The sequence below is a fragment of the Neofelis nebulosa genome, chromosome 2, assembly GCF_028018385.1.
Source record: "Neofelis nebulosa isolate mNeoNeb1 chromosome 2, mNeoNeb1.pri, whole genome shotgun sequence".
Lineage (NCBI taxonomy): Eukaryota > Metazoa > Chordata > Mammalia > Carnivora > Felidae > Neofelis > Neofelis nebulosa.
Window position 1 is genome coordinate 75,662,536 of NC_080783.1, and position 21,135 is coordinate 75,683,670.

General features: G+C 39.1%; 1 protein-coding gene across 5 annotated transcripts in view; it reads right to left on the reverse strand.

Annotated features, from left to right (window-relative positions):
• The window catches only part of GPD2 (glycerol-3-phosphate dehydrogenase 2), a 220,100-nt gene that overhangs the window by 67,499 nt on the left and 131,466 nt on the right, over positions 1-21,135 (reverse strand). For all 5 annotated transcript variants that reach the window (XR_009257520.1, XM_058715227.1, XM_058715226.1 and 2 more), the window contains exons 3-6: positions 15,766-15,937; positions 2,649-2,773; positions 1,252-1,349; positions 8-171 (exon numbers count right to left, since the gene is read on the reverse strand). Coding sequence is in view for 4 of the 5 variants with exons in the window: in XM_058715227.1 (XP_058571210.1) it covers positions 8-171; positions 1,252-1,349; positions 2,649-2,773; positions 15,766-15,937 (559 nt within the window). In the remaining variant the exon portion in view is untranslated. The remainder of the gene's footprint in view (positions 1-7; positions 172-1,251; positions 1,350-2,648; positions 2,774-15,765; positions 15,938-21,135) is intronic.

Consider the following 21,135-nt stretch of genomic DNA (forward strand, 5'->3'; position numbering starts at 1 on the left):
CACATACCGTCATAATAGACAATTGCTCCTACCAGTTTGTCCTTCTGGAGCATTGGGAAATGTTCAAGGGCTCTCGATTTGCTGAGGACATAACTGCTTTTCAGGCAATTGCTTCCTGCAACCAGATCATACAGCTTGATTCCTACCCAGTAATAAGGTAGCTGCCACCACCTACGGCATAAATAGGGGGAAAGGTTTCTTGAGACACAGGGTAGAACATTCTAGAATGTCAGTGTAAGTTACAATATACTTTGCATTTAAGAAAAGCAAAGTATATCTAGAGGTGTATTTGCTGCAAAGGAAACAGGAGGAACTACAAAACTGTTTTTGACACCAACCAAGCTGAATTATATAAGAAAATGAATCAGTGAGACTCTAAATGAATCATCCCTAAGGCAGTGCTTCTCAACCTGGCTGCAGATGAGAATTCTCTGGGGAGAATTCTCATGAACATAAACATACATACAGATACCTGGGCCTCATAAACATAACATAAACATAAACATACATACAGATACCGGGGCCTCACGGGTCTAGAGACGAGAGTTGGGGGTCTGGGTGACTCTAATGTGCAACCAGGGGAGAGAATCGCTGGCTTGAGATGTCCTAAGCAATCTATGACAAAATATGGATGAAAATGATAAAATCTGTTTCTAGGCACCCCAACCCTCATGTGGCTAGCAGTTACATAATCCACTGTCTCATATTACCTATATTCCAATTTAAGGTGACTTAATGGACCAGCTCTAACAAAATCAGGAAAATTGGGTTTTATAGCTTACCATCCGACACCTCTGAACCAAACTTCGGTTTTGGCTAACTTGGAAATTTAAAATGAGCCAAAACGGTTTAGGCTTGGAGTTGGTACATATTAGGTTCAGATTTTGCAGCAAGGTACTTTTTAGCTGTGCATTTTAGTGTGCAAATGACCCTCTTCTGTTCCCTGGTACAAACGCAGTCGCTCGTCTTTAGACTCTCAGTAAACTGGGGTAAGAAATACTAATTATAAATATAGAGGACAACCGCCTTGGCCTTCAAGATCTAGCCCTTAGAGTTGGGTCAGAAAGGGGCAATTTAGGAAAAGCCACACTTTTAAACACAACAAAGGCAGATGTCTGAAAAGGATTAAAGATTAGGACCAATTAAAAGTACATTAAGAAATACACACTGAGGAACTATTTCCATTAAAACTGTGTTCTTCTATTGACCTCAATTAAGCAAATAGTATATAGGTGATATCAAAAGGCTTACTTGTAAACAGGAAGCATTATAGGCAACGGAGCTGATAAATGGGGAGCAATTTCTAGTAGGTTGGCACGCTCGTGAAGGGCTTCTTTTACCATCCTGTACTGAAAAGCAAAACAGAGAAAATTAGTTTGGCAGTAACAGATCATAATATTTTCAAATGGCAAATAGACACCCTGCCAACTGATTGATACACAGAAACCTCTCTACCTCTGAGTGAGGATCGCTCCCTCCTAATCAAAGTTCTAATAATACATCATGCTGTCAACCTGAAAGATTTTTTAGAAACCTTAACTGTATTTGCATAGGAGAAAAACATGCTGTCAGAGTTCCCAGGTGTAAGATATTTTCCCGACTTGAGTTACAAGATTATTGTAACAATTTATCTTGCATTCTCTGTATTGTCCGCTTTCTCAGTCCTCTATAATATTTCCCCATGTAAGAAATAACAGATTGTTCAAATTCATGCTAAATATTCCCTTCCTGCCTCCACTAACACAAGCAGAGATAATACTTAGGAGTTGCACAGTATTTCACAGATTACAGAAAAGCATTTGTCTTTACTCCTTTCGTCCTCGTTATGCGTCTCTAAAGAGCTAGCATTATCATTACTATAACACTAACTTAAAAATGAGAAAACTGAGGCTCATAGAAATGGAATAAATAATCTGGAACACATCACAAGTCATCTGATTCTAAGTCTTATGCTCTTTTCTTTGCATCCATCATGATGCCGAAGAGACACGTAAGAAAAGAGGACACATTCAAAACTGACAATGTCAAGTTAGCACTGCTCTGTTTTTCATGTACCAGAAGCAGATAGGGAGTTCAGCCGATTTTTTTTTTTTTTACCCCTCTGGGAAATGTCATCTTCCACACTGCCTTGGCAGTTTTCAAATGGTGGCAGACTGGACACAATAAAGTGTGACATAAGAAAAGCATGACTCAGAACATCTTCTCCTTAGGAATATGTCAGTGACAATACGAGTGTGTGATTGCAATTACAGTTAAGAGGATCAGTTGAACACTCCTGTATTACAACACTGCCCAGAAAGTAGCAATTTGGTAGCCATTGGCAAAACAAACAAATGAAAGAACAAAGAAACAATCGCAATTGTTAAGAGGCAACATATCCAAAAGTGATTTTGTAAATCTGCTATTTTGACATGCCTGTGTAGAAAAAGCCCCTGATCACCCATAAACATGATGCTGCAGGAAAGAAATGACACACCCCTCCTGAAAGATACTCCAGCAGAATACACACTAAATAGGTATTTCCAACAGGAAGAAATGTTAAAAGCCATAAAAAAACAACAACAACAACAACAAAAACACCCTGATTTAATTGGGTAGAAAAAAGCATAGTCGCAATTTTTTGTTTAACAACCAGCATACACAATTACCTGCTCAATATCCAACTTCATGATAGCCTTCTGAAGATATCTCACACCACCATGGATCAATTTAGTGCTTCTGCTGCTGGTCCCTGATGAGAAATCATCTCTTTCTACAAGGGCTGTTTTTAGTCCTGTGTAACCAGAAAACCAAATTAACTTCTTAAATTACACAATTTGTATGTAATTCATTAAAGGCACTTCTCCAGGGTAGAGACAATCACAAGAAAAATTACTCTGAACATGGATAAATTTGTATTCAAAGTGCAGTACACTGTCTATATTATAATGAAGAGATTTTAGCCTCGTCCTGGGGGAAAAGTCAAACCAGAACTAGAAGCATATTAAACTGTGAAGGAATCACAACTAGAAAATATGACGATACAATTTCATGGCAGCAACATACTCTGGGGCACTGAGAGGGTCAGAGGAGAGCCAGGCACCCATCCTGACCCACGTGGAGTTAAGGCAGTGCTGTTTGGAAGCCTTGAGGAACTCATCTTCATGCCTCACTCCAAGCCTTTCACATGTTCCAGCCCGTCATCTCCACTCTACTCTAACACATCATGCATAAGTCTAGACCAGACCTCTTATGTGTTGGCTACTATTTCTGGAATGCTGTTCGAGTGGGTATAAAATGAGAAAAGAGACCAAAGGTATCAAAAGAGAAAAGGAGGGAAGAGAATAACCTCTGGCCTTGAGGGATTTATGGTCTAAGACATGCGAGCACAGTATTATGGAATTACAAAGAAAAATACAAATACACCCAGGACAAATATACCCAGGGCAGAGTATCCATGAGGAAAGAAAAGACAATATTCTTGGTAAAGGTGAGGCTGAGCAAAGATAGGTTGGGTTCTAGAAGTCATGTCTCTGCCCCTTTCTTTGAGGGTTGTGATAAATATCTGAGGGATGAAACTAGCTTTTCTTTTCTTTTCTTTTCTTTTCTTTTCTTTTCTTTTCTTTTCTTTTCTTTCTTTTCTTTTCTTTTCTTTTCTTTTCTTTTCTTTTCTTTTCTTTTCTTTTCTTTTCTTTTCTTTTCTTTTCTTTTCTTTTCTTTTCTTTTCTTTTCTTTTCTTTTCTTACAGAGACTCCCCTGCTTCTTCCAGATTGGGTAAGACCAACAGTACTACAGGTGCCATATACAGGTAGAGATGAAACCCCCACACTTCAAAAGGCCCAAAGTAAACATTAGCACCAAGCCATGAGGAGTTCTCCTGGCCTGGCATACTCTTAGGAGTTGAAAGAATGTCACAGAATTCAATTACAATGAGAATGTGTAATAGAGCAGTGTGGGCTCACGAAGCTCAGATAAGAGAATCTGTGCATGTATTCAATTCAGAGCCATTTATTACATTTAATACCAAAGGGTCGTTTTTATAACTTTTAACAGTTTAAATATCTTACCCAAATGTCATCATAAAATCAGGGCAATTCCCTTGACTCAAAAGGACAAAATATTTGGAAACCACAGAGGGAAAGTAGAGAACTTTGATTCAAGGGCAAAACTGCTAGTGTTCTAACTAACTAGCAAAATAACACAGAAATTAATAGAGATTACAGACTTCATCTTTGTGAAGCATTATGCCAGACAAAGATCTGTCAGCTTCTCAACCATGGAAACTCTATCCAATATGCTTAGTAAATTCAGTACTGGATGTATTAAAAAACAACAACAGAAAAATAGATCAAGTTAGTACATGCGTTTTAAAAGAATGCTGAGATCCTAAGTGCCAGGTGAAGTGTTGGCATTAGAAATAATTAGGTGTGGGGGCACCTGGCTGGCTCAGTAGGTTAAGCATCTGACTCTTGATTTAAGTTCAGGTCACGATCTCATGGTTCGTGACTTTGAGCCCCACATCGGGCTCTGTGCTAACAGTGTGGAGCCTGCTTGGGATTCTGTCTCCCTCTCTCTGCCGTTCCCCTGCTCCTTCTCTCTCTCTCTCTCTCTCTCTCTCTCTCAAAATAAATAAACAAACATTTTTAAAAAATGAAATGAATTAGGCATGGACCAAGCTGTCAAGCAGCTCCCAGCCCAGAGACAGGTAAGTAAAGTGTAGCAGTTTTACAGGTGCTAGATTTGAAAATACAGAGGAGTCTTATCTTACTCTGGGTTAGAAGTTAAAATCGGGACATAAACCTAAAACTGCATAGTCAAGATTACATTTGTAATCTCTTAAGAATGCTCTCCCTTGGTGAGATTTTTCACCTTTCCTTAGTAAGTCCAACGGAGAGATCTTCTTCCAGCACTAAAATAGACCGTTTTTTCCTTCAACTGAAGATTAGATGAGGGAGTTCACTTTTTTTTTTTTTTTTTAACGTTTATTTATTTTTGAGACAGAGACAGAGCATGAACGGGGGAGGGTCAGAGAGAGAGAGGGAGACACAGAATCCGAAACAGGCTCCAGGCTCTAAGCTGTCAGCACAGAGCCCAACGCGGGGCTGGAACTCATGAACCGCGAGATCGGACGCTCAACCGACTGAGCCACCCAGGCGCCCCAAGGGAGTTCACTTTTAAATGGCATTTAAGAGCCAGATTCTTTACACTATCTCTCCCATTTAACCTTGGAATCCCAGTCATGACACCAAGATGCCCACACCATGGCACACAGGGACATAATACAGAGGGAACCTTCCCATCAGCCATGCTTCCCACCTGGGCGTGCCCAAAAGTATCCTGTAGACTGTGGGAGAGGACATCATAGACAGTCCACAGGAATCCCCACTTCCTAGCATGGAATGCCCTGGAGTGTGGGCTGGACCCGGTGCCTTGCTTCTAGCGAAGAAAAATGCAGCAATAATGGCATACCACTTCTGTGATTAGGTTACAAAAGACTGTAATTTCTGTTCTCTCTCTTGCCCACGCTCTCTCTTCCCCTCTCTGGCTAACTAGGATGAAACAGGCCGTCATGTTTTGAGACCACATACGAAAGGAGCCCCCCGCCGGCAACAGGTCACAAGAAATCGAGGCCTCAGTCCAACAGCCAGGGAGGAACCGAATCATGCCAACAACTACATGAGTTGCTAGGAAGGACTGCAACCTTTTTGAGACACAGAGCCAGAGAACTCAGGTGAAGGCACACCCCCAGATCCCTGACCCACTGAAATTGTGTGATAGCAAATATTGCTTTAAGCCACTAAATTTTGGGGTAGCTCATTGATGGCACGATTCCCTGTGTGTATAATAACTGTAGCCTCAGTGTAAGTTTTTAATTGTCCCTGGGACTGGGGTCTTCAGGAAAATCCAAGTTTACAGTACATGGGTAGAGGAGAGGGAATTATCAATGGCGAGAAATGGCCTAAGCCAGAGAAAGGCAAGCGATTGAGATGACCCCCTAAGTTTGAGGCTGCTTGTCACTCAGGGGCTGTGGACAACAGGAAGAAGATCCAGCAGGAGGAACAGTAAAAGGCAGGAATAGTAAAAGGGCCTTTCGTCCACACTGGGGATTTGGACTCTGTCCTCTGGGCCACTCTTTCTCACAAGCAAAGTATTATCTGAGTCTCCTCAAAAGGAAAATGCCTCTGAGAACATGGCTTCAAGTCACGTATTGGTTTGAGAAGCAAATGCTTTGTTAGAAGGTACTAGATTTGGCATCAATGCCACAGAACAATGAACCGGATGGCTGTACTCAGTTACAAATTATCCATTTTGAGGAAAAGCATGCTGGTTGATTCTTTTTTTCTTATCATAAAAAAAGAATAATAGTTAATTTTTTTTTCCAGAAATTCTCAGATAGTCTTTTGAGAAATAGTATTGTCCTATCTATCAGGGGAACCATCAAAGTGTTTGAAGCTAAGCTATCAGATTAATGTTCTAGAAAGATCTCTCTGTGGGGGTGGAGGGTCGGTCTGGAGGGGGAGAAGAACTGGAGGTAGACCGCTTAGGGGACATGTGTCATAGAGGAGGAGCAGGGCAATGAAGAGACCAGCCTCACAAGGCAGAAATGGTAGCAGAGAGCGATGTGAAGAGAGAATTTTATGGGCTTGTGTCATCAGGCTGGATTTTTTTTTTTTTTTTTTTTTTTTTCTTTCCCAAACTGACAGAGTGTGAGGCAGGGAAGCTACTCTAGGAATTAGCAAGCCATCTCAGGAGGATATTTCAGGATATGTAAGTGAGAGCTAACACTTTAAAGCCTCAAAACTGCTTTTGCAAGTATTGGACATTTTAAAAAAGTTATTCACATGTATTTATGTGAGAAACCCTAGTGAATACCAACAAAAGTTAAAACGGGCTTCTCTGTCAAACCAGGCTGTTTTGCTTGTCCTATTATTTCTAGTGTCATACCATCAACCCACCAGAATTTCTGGAGTGAAATGATACAGCTTCTTCCAGAGCAAAAAAAAAAAAAAAAAAAAAAAAAAAAAAAAAAAAAAAAAAAAATCCCAGAAAAATTTAACCCCTAAAGTTCCAGCTATATTGATGTATTAAAGCACCATGTAACCTAAAAGTATTACCAAAAGTTTTCAGAACCACATACACACATACAAACCCTCAGATATTTGGAAAAAAAGAAAAAAAAAATTTTAGATTTTCAACTGCTATTATACACTAAATGTTTTCTCATTTTTGTGGGATGAGAACAATGGAATGAGGGAGGAGGAAACTGATGCAAACTCAAGAGATTATTAGAAGTTCTAACAGCTTCCCATAAATATATTTTTAACTGACTAACTGACTACAGCAAAGATCATGGAATTTCAAAAAGCCTTACAGGCTTACACAGTCCTGTTACCTAATATGTTCCTTTCTGTGCACCTCTCAGAACTCCAAAATTTTCCTCCCCACAAAAATTATGGATCTGAACTTTTAAGGGCTTAGTTTTCTCATACGTTAAAGCAAGGAAGTGAAAAGAGAGTACTTTTGTGCTTTCTTAAGGTGAACGAACAGTATTTTTAAGTGATACTCAATGCTAACATTTAGTGTTCTCAGGTAAGATAATTAAGTTTGAAGGACATCCAGAATAATATACCCACGCTTCAATCTACTGCTGGCTGCGGATTTGAGGAGCTCGGGAAGATCTTTCCTCCAAGTAGAAGAAAGAATGACCTCCCCACATGCCAGCGCGATGGAGGGCAGACCTCTCTGTGCATTTACAGTAATTCAACTAAACTAGTTCAAGGTTTTATGAAAATAGTCTTTGTTTTTTGTTTGTTTGTTTGTTTTCTTTTTGGCAGTTACTTGTTATGGACAGCAGTGAGCTCTATCCCTGAGGAGATAAACCAGAACACTTACGAGTGGTACTGTTATTTTCTTTTTTGTTTTAACATTGATTGCTTTTAATACATATTCACAGGGATTTCATGACAGTGGTGAAGTATTATTATTTGGGATGAAATTACTCTGAGAATCTTAGGTGGACTAACAAGATTAGCCACAGTGGAAGAATAAAGGCAACTGAAATCTGCCTTTCTGTCATCTTCAGCCCATCCCTGAGCAAGTTCAAATTACAGGGGACGCGGGGCAGGGGACTTGAACTAAAGAAGGCTCTTTACAGCTTTGTCTTTTCCGACCTGAGTGAGAATGTCTAGCTACCAACCACTTCTAGCTAAACCAATCTGTGGCTCAAGACAGTTGGATGAACAGAGGAGTAATTACCTTCTAAGGGGAAGAATGGTGCGACATTTAACTTTCACAACATGATATAGAACAGAAGTATATTTTAATACCTTTTACTGATTATCTTATTATGCATGAAAACATGCTCAGTATAATAAATGCGGAGAAGTAAAGAGAACAAAATAAAACTCTCCTGTAATCGCACGGCTTAGAGATAACCACAGTTGACATTTGTGAACATTTAAACGTTCACATTTTCTATGCATGTCTATAATCACATATGTACATTTTTACAAAAATAGGACATATTCCATTTTTTTCATTCAATGTTATTTATTGTAAACATCTCTTCATGTCAATATGTATTTTTCTATCGTTTCATTTTTAATGTATGAATAGTATTACATTAAATATTTATGATGATTTATATCCAATTCCCTATTTTTGAACATTTGGGTTATTTTATACCTACATTATCACAGATAGTACTGCAACATATTTTCATTTAAACTCTGCATTTTTAATTATTTCATTAGAATAAATTTTCAGATATGGCATTATTTAGATATTTTTAAATAGAAAGGAGAGATTAATCCCTGTGAAATGCATAGGAGAAGCACCAACACAACACACCGGTCAAAAAATTTAGACATCTGTACATTAGTACCAGAGCATATGTATTAAAGCCACATGCCCCACGAAGGATAAAAGGATGTCATTTAAGGAAAGGAAAGTTTCTCTTTCTTTAGAAAAGCTTTGGGCATTTACCTCTGGACTTCAGAAAGCCAATGCCACTAATAAGACAAAGGACTATCCCAAAGGCTGAACATTTCATATGAAGGATCAATTTTCAAAAAAAAATAAATAAATAACACTCCCCTCTACAGCTACAAAGTAATCCTGACTTCTTAATCCTCATAGTCTGAATACTATGCTTTTGGCCTAGTTTTTTTTCCAACAACGAACGTTAGCATTTTACAGAATTATAGAATATTGGATTGATTATTTAATACCTATTGCTATTTTTACATCAGGAAACATAAACTATTAATGGGGATAACATGTGTGTTCCTTAAGTACACACAGATTGTAGAGTCACAAAAATGCATTGTGACAAAAAAGTCACAAAAATGAGACAGAGAGAGACAGTGCATGAGTGGGGGAGGGTTAGAGAGAGAAGGAGACACAGAATCCGAAGTAGGCTCCAGGCTCTGAGCTGTCAGCACAAAGACCGACACGGGGCTCGAACTCACAGACGGTGAGATCGTGACCTGGGCCGAAGTCGGAAGCTCAACCGACTGAGCCACCCAGGCGCCCCGTAACATTAATCAGAATAATACAGTTATGAGGGAATATGGGAATTGCCTGGTTGCTTCTTCTTTTTACTTTTTTATTATAAAAACCTCCAATGTTCAAAGAGAGGAGGTATACGGGCACCTGGGTGGCTCAGTCGGTTGAACGTCCGACTTCAGCTCAGGTCATGATCTCACGGTCCGTGAGTTCAAGCCCCGCGTCGGGCTCTGTGCTGACAGCTCAGAGCCTGGAGCCTGCTTCGGATTCTGTGTCTCCCTCTCTCTCTCTGCCCCTCCCCGACTCATGTTCTGTCTCTCTCTCTCTCTCTCTCTCAAAAATAAATAAACATTAAAAAAAAGTTTTTAAAAAAAAAAGAGAGAGAGGAGGTATAGCCAAACAATTTAGAGGGATGAAAAGAGAAACTAATATACCAATGGCTTCCTAGTTACACAATCCAGATGTAACCAGTGTTAACTATAAAAATGTCCCATCCATACTACCAGAAACTTTCTATGCTTATGAAAGTATACAAGCTATGTATCTTTTTGCTTTAAACACAAATACAATTAACAAACTCATTCTTCACAACTTGTTTTCCAATTTATGATACATATTAGCCATCTTCTCTGTAAATACTTATAAACTTCTTGGATAACTGAATGTACCCAATTTATTAAACCAGACCTCAGGTTTTTGCTGTTATAAACTGCTGTAAGTAAAATTTTAATCAATATGGCATTATGAGTTCAGCTTTGAACTCCTCCTCTTCTCTAAATACAGCAAAAATAATTTCTCTCTATGTATTTTTAAAGAATGTGGTTGACTCAAAAATAAACACACACACTATGGATCAGAAATATAACAGAAACTCAGAGCAGAGTAGTTAGGCCAAAAGCCCCTGCCTTGCTGGGCTCTGGGTCTAGAAACAGGAAAAGGCCACCCAGATTTCAGTTCCTGAAGGGCAAGAGGAATACAGGTTTCCCTTGCAGGGAGAGGTTAAGGAAGCCAGACGAACCAGCTGAATGCTGAGAACTGAAGAAGGGCTTTATCCATTATGAAGAGCGGTGGAGAGGCTTCCGGTGACCACTGCCCGGGGCTGTGGACTACCTGCAGGGAGTTATCTGGGAGGCAGGAAGTCAGAGGCAGAGAGCATCACCCAAGCCAAAGCACCCCCAGCTGGCTCAGCAGTTGGTCTGCAGGGCGTCCAGCATCAGCACAGAGCAGGAGCCTCTACAGGGCCCTGGGAAAAGTCTCTCTGATGGGACTCGAGGGTAGAAACGACTTTATGTATACAGTTTAAGGTGCAGAAACACACAGCGATACCAGAATGATTTAATATGAAGGAAAGGAAGGGAGGAAAAGAAGCAAAGTTAAAAAATGTAAGTAAAAAATACAAAATAAATGCACATGGTATCCCAGTAAATGGAACTGAATCAAATTCCACTTTTTTCTCTATGCTTAAATAGATAGACTCTTTCAATGGACTAAATTCACCTGGTTAAAGATAGATTCTAACAGGAATTAAAATTAAAACCTTAATAAAAAATAAAGGTAGATTCTACCTATTAAGCATTAAAAAAAAAAAAAAAAAAAAAATCCAGGGGTGCCTGGCTGGCTCATTCAGAAAAGCATGTGACTCCTGATCTTGGGGTTCTGAGTTAGAGTCCCATTTTGGGTGTAGAGATTATGTAAATAAACCTTAAAAAAAAAAAAAAAACTAAAAGAATCCAGATACATGGTGTTTATTATAGGCATACTAGAGCAAAAGGATATGGAAAAGTTCAACACAATATGAAACAAACTCTGTCTCATAGGTTATATTTTCCCAAACTCACATGTGTTCTTTAGATTTTTGCCATAGATAAATTTTAATTTTTATGAAATCAGATTTAGCAAGATTTTCCAAAAGGAAAATGGCCTTTTTGGTGTCCTGCTTAAAAATACCTTTCTTACGCCATTTTTTAAAATATTTACATATATTTTCTTCTAATAGTTTTATGGCATTTTATTGTTAAATCCTTGGCCCACATAGAATATGACAAATAGAATATATATATACATATATGTATATGTGTGCATATATATGTATGCGTGTATATACATAAATACATATATATATTTAAATATGTATAAAAATCAGGGGAAGTGGATACTCTCACACCACTTATTAAATAACCAATAATGACAGATTTGAAATTCTGCCCTTATCATATTCTAAATTTTATGTATTTAGATCTATTTCTAGGCTCTTCGTTCCACTTATTTCTCTAGCCCTTTGGCAAACTATTTTAATTAAAGTAGCTTTATAATACACTTTAATATCTGATAGATCTCTAATCCTTTATCATTATTCTTTTTTCAGAATTAATCTGGTGAATCTCATAGGCTTATTTTTCCAGACAAACTTTAGCCCAGTTTTTCAAGTCCCGCCCCCAACTCCTGTCAAAGAAAATTGGTACATTAATTAAAATTACACTAAATTACCAACAAATTTTAGTAGGAATGTGCAATCTGGTCCAACCAGTAGTGTTCAGGAAACGGCAAACTTCCATAGGTCACAAATCTACTGTCCTAAAATAGGATTTCCTCTTCCCTCGTGGCAGTAGAAGGGGGTAGAAGAAGAAAGGGGTGAGGGTGGCCGACGTGTAATTCCCAGAATGCACTGTCTTCCCAGGCCCTGCCTCTTCTGTACTTTCTCTACAACGCACACACTTCCTCCCTTTCACAAACCTTTACTTGTACGGAAAAGTGTTACTGGTGTCTTTCATTAATGTCTGAGAACCTTGAGGCTCTCTATAAGGTTGAGACACTTGTCAAAGCTCAAGAAGCTAGCAAGTGATGAAGCCAAGAACTTGATCCCACTTCATGGTAATTGCATAACCTGTGTCCTTAATCACAGGGCTATCCTGCACTAGACGTGCAAGAACCGTAGTGAGAATTCAGGAACTACCAGCCAGATACCATTTGTAAACTAAAAGTAAATACACAGTTCTGAAAAAGAGAACTACAATTAATGTTTCCCTTCAGCAAGAGGCAGCCTTCTCTGGAATTTTAATTAAAAGCCATAAAGGCTAGGGGCGCCTGGGTGGCTCAGTCGGTTAAGCGGCCGACTTTGGCTCAGGTCATGATCTCGCAGTCCGTGAGTTTGAGCCCCACGTCGGGCTCTGTGCTGACAGTTCAGAGCCTGGAGCCTGTTTCAGATTCTGTGTCTCCCTCTCTCTGACCCTCCCCCGTTCATGCTCTGTCTCTCTCTGTCTCCAAAATAAATAAACGTTAAAAAAAAAAAAAAAAAGCCATAAAGGCTAACTTTATAAATTCGATTTTAAACCAGAAATGTACTAGGTGATCCCTGATACATGTAGGTAAAGTCACATAAAAGAACAAAAAGAACTGGGGGGAAAAAAAAAAAACCTTGAAAAACCCGAAGGAGTGTTTCTATTTATAAGATTCTTCTGGTTCCAGCTCTCTCTGGGGGCAGAGGGCCTTCACCTGCCCAGACACTAGACTCGGTGTTAAACAGAGAAGCGATTTCTATTGCTCCTAGAGACCGACAGCAGAACGTGACAAGAACTGTGCATATTATGTTTATAAAATCGTATTCCCAAATGCAACAACTGAAAATCGATTCCCCAGAAAATGCAGAGGGTAAGAATGCAAATAAATGTTCATTAGGAAGACTTCATGACTTCTTCTCTGCCTTCTATAGTCTTTTATCCATTACCAAAATTGCATTTGGGCACAGTGTTTTATCAAAAAGCTTGTGCAAACATTTCTATACAAGCCCTTTAACATCCATTGGTTCCCCAAAACTTTGATGTCCTGAAAAATCTAATTATTACTTGTAACTTTAAAAGATCACAGTAATTTATTTTTGTCAAATGTGACTAAAGATTAATGGATACAATCAGGAATAATTTGGTAAAAACATATCAAATGCAGAGAAAGCAAAATTTGTTGTTAAGTGAAGCATCAAATATAATAAAAGAGCAAATTCCATGAATGAACAGCAACAATGCACAATTCATTAACCAAATGCCCATGATTACTTCACACTTCAGAGGGCTACTGATATGATCAGGAATTGTAGTAAAAGGATAAATACAGATTAACTTCAGGATGTCTATACAGTTTAATTATAAATCCTACCCCCCAACGGCTACCAGCATAATAAAAGAAATACAAACTAAGGTTTCTCCACCTTAGTGGAGGAATGTTCCACAGATACAAAATTTCATATACATATAATAAGATATTCAATTGTTTTTAAAGACAGTAATTCTTAGCTGCTACTAACTACAAAAATTTAAAATCTGGTCAACATTCAGGCTCTAGGGATCCTTCTCTTCTCAAAATCCTCCTCCTCACCATCATCACCATCATCACCATTACCCACGTCATCTGCTAATGCACCAGTTAATGTCCAGATCACCACCAAATATCCTTCCCTGCCCAAAGAGAAAATGTTAACTGTTCAGCAAATACTAACAAATCATATGCTCCTGGAGGACAAAACCACGGCATATGAATCTTTTTATTCTCAGAGCTTGGTCAGTATTTGACTCAAACGGTTTTACTTTAAATAGAAAAATAAAGTAAAACAACAACAAACAAAAAACTTGAAACCTAAAAAATAATTAACTAGACTATCTTTGGGATGAATTCTTCAGCCATTAAGTAGAATGAATACCATACACGTAAGAGTAAATTCCACCAGGTATGAAAGGTAACTAAGTCTAAGATGGCTATGGCAGTAACTTAAGCTGAGAAGAATTATTCCATGTAATAAATTGTTACCATCGAGTACGAAACTGCAATAAATATTGAGCCTTACACAGTAACTAAAATAATCCAGACTCAAAATTCCTTGCAGCAGTGCCCAGCCCAATTGGATACATCTAAGGATACCACAAAGAACTTTCTCCAGGAGAACTGGTTCTAAAGTCTTTTGCCTCCATGTTAATAAGGGCAGCTATAGGGGTGCCTGGATGGCTCGGTGGGTAGAGCATGCAACTCTTAATCTCAGGTCATGAATTCAATCCCCACGTTGGATGTGGAGCCTGCTTAAAATGATGATGATGATGACGATGGCAGCTATAAATACTACCTATAATTTATTGAGCTTCTATTTTGTGTGACAAGCACTATTTTAAGTCATCTTCATGATTACACATTTAATGCTCCCAACAATCATTCAAAGAAGGTATTTTTTCCTTATTTGGAAGACAAGGAACCCTCCAGAAATGAAGGAATTTGCCCAAGTAAATGCATGTGTGTAGTCACATATATAAATACATCTGATAAAGCTGCTGAGCCAGGATATGTGCCCAGATTTCTGTGACCCAAAACTCCGCACTAATAATACCCACAGGCAAAAATCAAATTATTTTATTAAATATATCATATGGAACAGCATTGGTGTTCCATACTAAAATTTCACTCTTTATATGTTATGTTTCCATTTTTTTTTTTAAGTTTCTTTATTTAGTTTGAGAGAGAGAGAGAGCCTGTGCATGCACACTAGCAGGGGAGGGGCAGAGAGAGAGGGAGAATCCCAAGTGGGCTCCATGCTATCAGTGCAGGGCCTGACACGGGGCTCGATCTCACCAACCGTGAGATCATGACCTGAGCCGAAATCAAGAGTCAGATGCTTAACCAATGAATGAGCCACCCAGGCACCCCATGCTTCCATTTTAAAGAACATTTCATCATGTCTTTCCTAATGCTGACCAAGAAGATACCTAAGAGAACTACAGGTTAGCAACAGTCTTTTCCATCATAAAGTCACATAAACTCGAGTTTCCCAAACTGAAGTCCATATTTCACTGGAAGAAACACTTTTAAGAGATACAAGAATAAGAAGAATTATTTTAATAGATTAACTCATTTTAATAAATCTTTTCTATCCTTCACTGACATACATGTGATTTCGGATGATATACGAATATTTTTATTTCATTAAAATGTATTTACTTTACGTGATTAGAAAGAAATAGCCAGAACATCAAATTAATGAATTCAAAGGAACTTAAAGTCTTCTTTTTAAAGAAATTCATTTACGTGTAAAGCACAAGCTATGTTTAATTTTCAAATTGTGCAAGTGCCTATATTCAAAAAATACGAAGGTGCCTCACAAAGGATGGAAAATCAGGAAGTACAGCAGAAATGGGACTTTATTAGCATGCAGTGCGTGCCGCAGGCTTGCCTGTGGGGGGGGAGGGGGGAGTGGAGGCAGATGAAACCTTTACCTGTAATATACCCATCCGCGGTGGGACTCACCTCTGGTGACAGCATCCAGGGCACAGCCACATCCCGTTGCTCCACCTCCGATGACGAGGATATCAAATTCCGCTGTGTTTTGCAAACTCAGTAGCTGAGCTTCTCGGGAGGGAGGCTCCCTGTTAACAGGTTCTGAAACGCACTCCGCAGCTTGCACATAGGCCAGGTTCACCTGGTGTAAAAGTCCACAGCCCACTGTCAGTTCATGTGCAAAGCCAATATAATACACCCCACGGTATACTAAAAGAAGAGATTTGTAATGGAGACAAGCAATACCAAAGCAAGACCATAGTCCACAGTCCACGTAGAGTTACAGGACCAACTGCCTTATAGAAAAGTCCTTAAAATCCAGGCGGTATTTTTTTTTTTTAATTTTTTCAACTTTTATTCATTTTTGAGAGACAGAGAGAGACAGAGTGCAAGCGGAGGAGGGGCAGAGAGAGGGGGAATTACAGAATCCAAAGCAGGCTCCAGGCTCTGAGCTGTCAGCACAGAGCCAGATGTGGAGCTCGAACCGACGAACGGTGAGATCATGACCTGAGCGGAAGTCGGATGCTTAACCGACTGGGCCACCCAGGCGCCCCAAGGTGGTATTTTTTTAAATAAGTCCCCACTACTTAGGCATGGAACACCTGATTCCAGACTCAATATCTCAACTGCTTGTTTTGGTTTTATAACGAGCCAAGTTCAACTATTCCCCACACTGTACAACAATTCCCAAATACCTAGTCTAAGATAATTTATAGAAGAACATAAGGAAATGTTTTATCCCGTAGCAATAATTCATTCAGATAACATTTAAAAGTGTTGAAAGGAGGAGGAAAAAAGCACTTTATGCCCTTCTGCAATTTCTTAAAAGTATATGTTCTTTATTCCTTGATTCCTCTGACAAAAATAAATTCTAGAGCTTGGACGTCTATGAGTTTAGGTCACTGTAATTAAAAACGAATCTATTTAATAGAAGTTGTTGTCATGTTTAAATAATCAGCTATGGCTGGGGTGCCTGGCTGACTCAGTCGGTTAAGCATCCGACTTCGGCACAGGTCATGATCTTGCAGTCCATGAGTTCAATCCCGCATCGGTCCCTGTGCTGACAGCTCAGAGCCTGGAGCCTGCTTCAGATTCTGTGTCCCCCTCTCAATCTGCTCCTCCCCGACTTATGCTCTGTCTCTGTCTCTTAAAAATGAATAAGTGTTAAAAAATTTTTAAATAATCAGCTACGGCCAATGGAAATAATATTTTTTAAGGATTTTAGTCAGAGGTTTCCCCTTAAAATGTTTTAATATAAAATTATAGATTCTATATTTAATATACACTATTTCAATTTTTGGAAGCTTTAACAATAAAATAATTAGTGTCAGCTCTAACCTCCCCGCGAAAGATAATGACCTTCCCTTTTTCTAGTTTTTCTTTCATTAGAATGAACGTTGTTATCCTTAATAAAAAATGATGGTCTTAAAAAAAAAAAGTAGCTACCAGAAGTTACAGTGAAAAGCCTAGAAAAATAGATAAGTAAATGTGAACACTAGGTTTGATCACTATAATGAATAGTGCTGACCAGTGCTGCTGTAACAGTTATTTATCCACAGGTATGTGACTTGTATTTTTCCTTCCTCTAAATCACAGCATCAGTGTGATGCTGGCAATGTCTTTCCGATTCTGCTGAAGGGACCACATACGAAGCTCGGAACCACAAGGCCCGAGCTTGTTCAAGAGAAGGTGATCCTAATTCCACCCAAGATATTGTTCTGATAGACGATTTTTTTATTCATTTAAATAAAATAAACCAAGCTGTTTCTTAAACTTAAATTTAGTTATTGTCAGGCTGATTGGATTTCTACAAAAATAAATCTAGAAGCCACAGGGTAGATTGAAGGAAACCTGGGTCAGAGGGTCTTAGCTTAGGGCTTAGCACTCTTGTGTACCAGTATGTGACTTTCGACACATTATCTCTCTGGGCCTTGGTTTCTTCATTTGTAGAATGGGATAAAACTCCTGTGATGTCTCTAGCTCTGTATCTCTGAGTTGTCCTCGGTCTGAATGGATTAATGATATGAGCGTAGTTGGTAAACTATAAAGTACCACCATAAGGTTGTTGTTATTACTGTCATTAAATAATTTAATCCTTTAATGGCATATAAAAGGGAGCTTTCAAAACATATTTTGCTAAGTATCATGAAAACAAAAGATTATAACCAGGTGTGATAATTTTCAGGCTATAATTCAGATGCAAGTCACAAAAATCTTACTCTCCTTTATATAACTCCTCCTATTACCTACTAAAAGGCATTTCCCCATGTCACATTTACATACATTTAAGGTAACTAAAGAAATGTAACTGCTATGGCTCTGTGGGGAACACAATATCTTTCTGTCATGGGCTTTACCTTCTATCATCAAAGAAGGAGGAAGAAAGACAAGAACAAGAGAAGAGCAAGAAAAAGGAAGAAAGAGAAGAATATATATATATATATATATATATATATATATATATATGCACAATATACATATATAAAAGTATGTAGAAAGAACAAATGCCAAAGTAAAGCAAAGAAGCACCAGGCCATAACCATCCTGATGAGGGAGGGAGGGTCTTTCATTTGAGGATTCAACTGGGCCATGGCAGATGGGTAGGACGTGGACGTAAGACTGACAAGTAACTAAACTGCCAGAGCACTTTCACACATCAAAAACATCAACAACAACAACAACAACAAAAATTCCTGACATTTTCTGCTTGGTAAGTTTTATAGAAATACTCGAGAAATAAATTTAAGGACTATATATCATGATATAAGTCATTAGAACTTGGTAATACTAGGAGCCCCCTGTTTACTCTGCCAACAAGTCATAACTAGGAATATTAAACTCAACTGAATTTCCTCAGCAAGCAGGCCAGCTCTGATGGGCACTCCATCTGTTTTGTGGCCTTTGCGCTCCTCGAACTGCACTGTTGCTCCATTTTGTCCCTTGTCTCATCCTTCCCCCCAGTAGGCTCTATCCCGCCTCACCTTAAAAGTTAAAAAAAAACAAAACAAAAAACAAAAAAACAAAAAAACCCGTTTCTTACATATGCTTTTACCACCCTAAAAATTCTGGAAAGACCTGTATACCCTTACTTTTTCTACCGCCTCACCTCCTACTCTCTCAGCCAACTGCTCAATTCATTCTAATCTGCATTTTCACACACATACCACCACCACCAAAGACTGACTCATGTCCACTTTGCTGTGAAATCCAGTGAGCACATTTTATCCCTCGTGTTAGCTGTCACCTCGGCACACAATTTTCTGTTCACTGGGAGACAACGAACTGAACTGAGCTCTCTCTCCAGCCTCCCTCAACCACTCTCTCCTAGTTTCCTCTGGAGGTCCCTGTACTCCCTAACATTACATACTGACGTTCCCCTTAGGCCTTTCTCTAGAGAATCTCTAGAGAATTTCTTCTGCCTCCATACAGTCATATGACTTCCAATTATACTCCCCTATCCCAGAACCCAGATATCAAACTACCTATTTGGTACCTCCATTTGGATGCCTCACATATATCTCAAGTTTGAACTGATGATTTTATCTCCCCAAACCCTCTTTCCTGTCAGTGTTCATCAGAAGGAACCATTTTGCATCTAGTTGTTTGTGCCACTCTCTTCAGTCCCGTTTTTGATCAATCACTGAGTACTGTCACTTTCGCCTCCTAAAAAAATTCTCAGCCCCAGTCACTTCATCTTCACTTCCACTTTTCTTCTTCTTCTTTTTTTTTTTTTAAGTTTTTTTAATGTTTTTATTTATTTTTGACACAGAGACAGAGCATGAGCAGGGGAGGGTCAGAGGGAGAGGGAGACACAGAATCTGAACCAGGCTCCAGGCTCTGAGCTGTCAGCACAGAGCCCGACGCAGGGCTCGAACTCACAGACCATGAGATCATGACCTGAGCCGAAGTCGGACACTCAACCGACTGAGCCACCCAGGTACCCCTTTTTTCTTTTTTTAATGTTTATTTATTTGTGTGTGTGTGAGAGGGAGAGAGAGAAAGAGAGAGCAAGCAGGGAGCATCAGAGAGAGAGGGAGACAGAGGGTTTGACAGCAGACAGCTGATGTGGGGCTCGAATTCACGAATCGTGAGATCATGACCTGAGTCAGAGTAGGACAATTAACCGACTGAGCCACCCAGGTGCCCCTTCACTACCACTTTTCAAGTCAAGGTATCTTCCATTTCCTCTATACTAATATGATATCCTCCCACAGGTCTTCACATACTCACCAAGGCTTCCAAGTCAGTCTCCATACTGCAGCTGGTGTAGTCATTTTAAAGCCCAAATAATGTCATTTCCATGACATTAAAAGCCTTCAAGAGCTTCCAATTTCATTTAGGTTATATGTAAGCAGCTTATAGTTTCTAAGATTCTTCACAGTCTCTTAAAGTAGGTTGAATTTAACCAAAAAAAGGAAAAAAGTGGACAATACCAAGTGCAGGTGAATGTACAACATGACTGGAACTCTCTTATATTGCTGGAGGAAATAGAAAATGAGACAGCCATTTTGGGTAACTTGAGTTTCTCGTAAAAGTAAACACACACTTACCATACAACCCAGCAATCCTCTCCTAGGTAATTACTCAAGAGAAATCAAAGTCTGTGTTCGCACAAAAACCTGCAGCGAATGCGTACAGTGCCTTTATCACAACTGGTGAATGGCTAAACTAATTGCGACATGTCTATGCAATGAGTAATAACTGCCAGTCAAAAGAACAAACTACTGATAGACCTAACAACATTAATCTCAAATGCATTCTGCTAGTTAGGAGTCGGCAGATCACGGTTTTCCACCCAAACGTGTCTGCCATCTGTTTTAATAAACAAAGTTTTACTGGAACCCAGCCACACCCAATCACTCGTGTATAGTCCATGACTACAGTAGCAAAGTAGAGAAGTTGAAACAGAGACGGTATGGCCTGCAGACCTGAAACATTGACTACCTGGGCCTTTACAGGAGAGTCTTCCCATCCCTGTGTAACTGAAAGAAGTTAGACTCAGAAGTCTACAGCTGACATGATTCCATTTACATGACCTTCTGTAAAAGCAAAAGGATAGGGTCAGAAAATAGTTCAGTGACTGTCAGGGTGTGGGGCTGGTGGAGTGATACACCGACTACAAAGAGCATGACAGAAGTTTTGAGGTTGGAAATGTTGTGGTTATATGATTCTATGTGCTTGCCAAAACTATTAGAAGTGTATATTATAAAGGGTGAATTATACTGCATAATGTAAGTTATGCCCCAAACAATATCTCAATAAATTTGACTTTCAAAAAAAGTAAGTAGACATGTACATAGCCAACAGACACATGAGAAGATGCTCAACATCACTAACCAT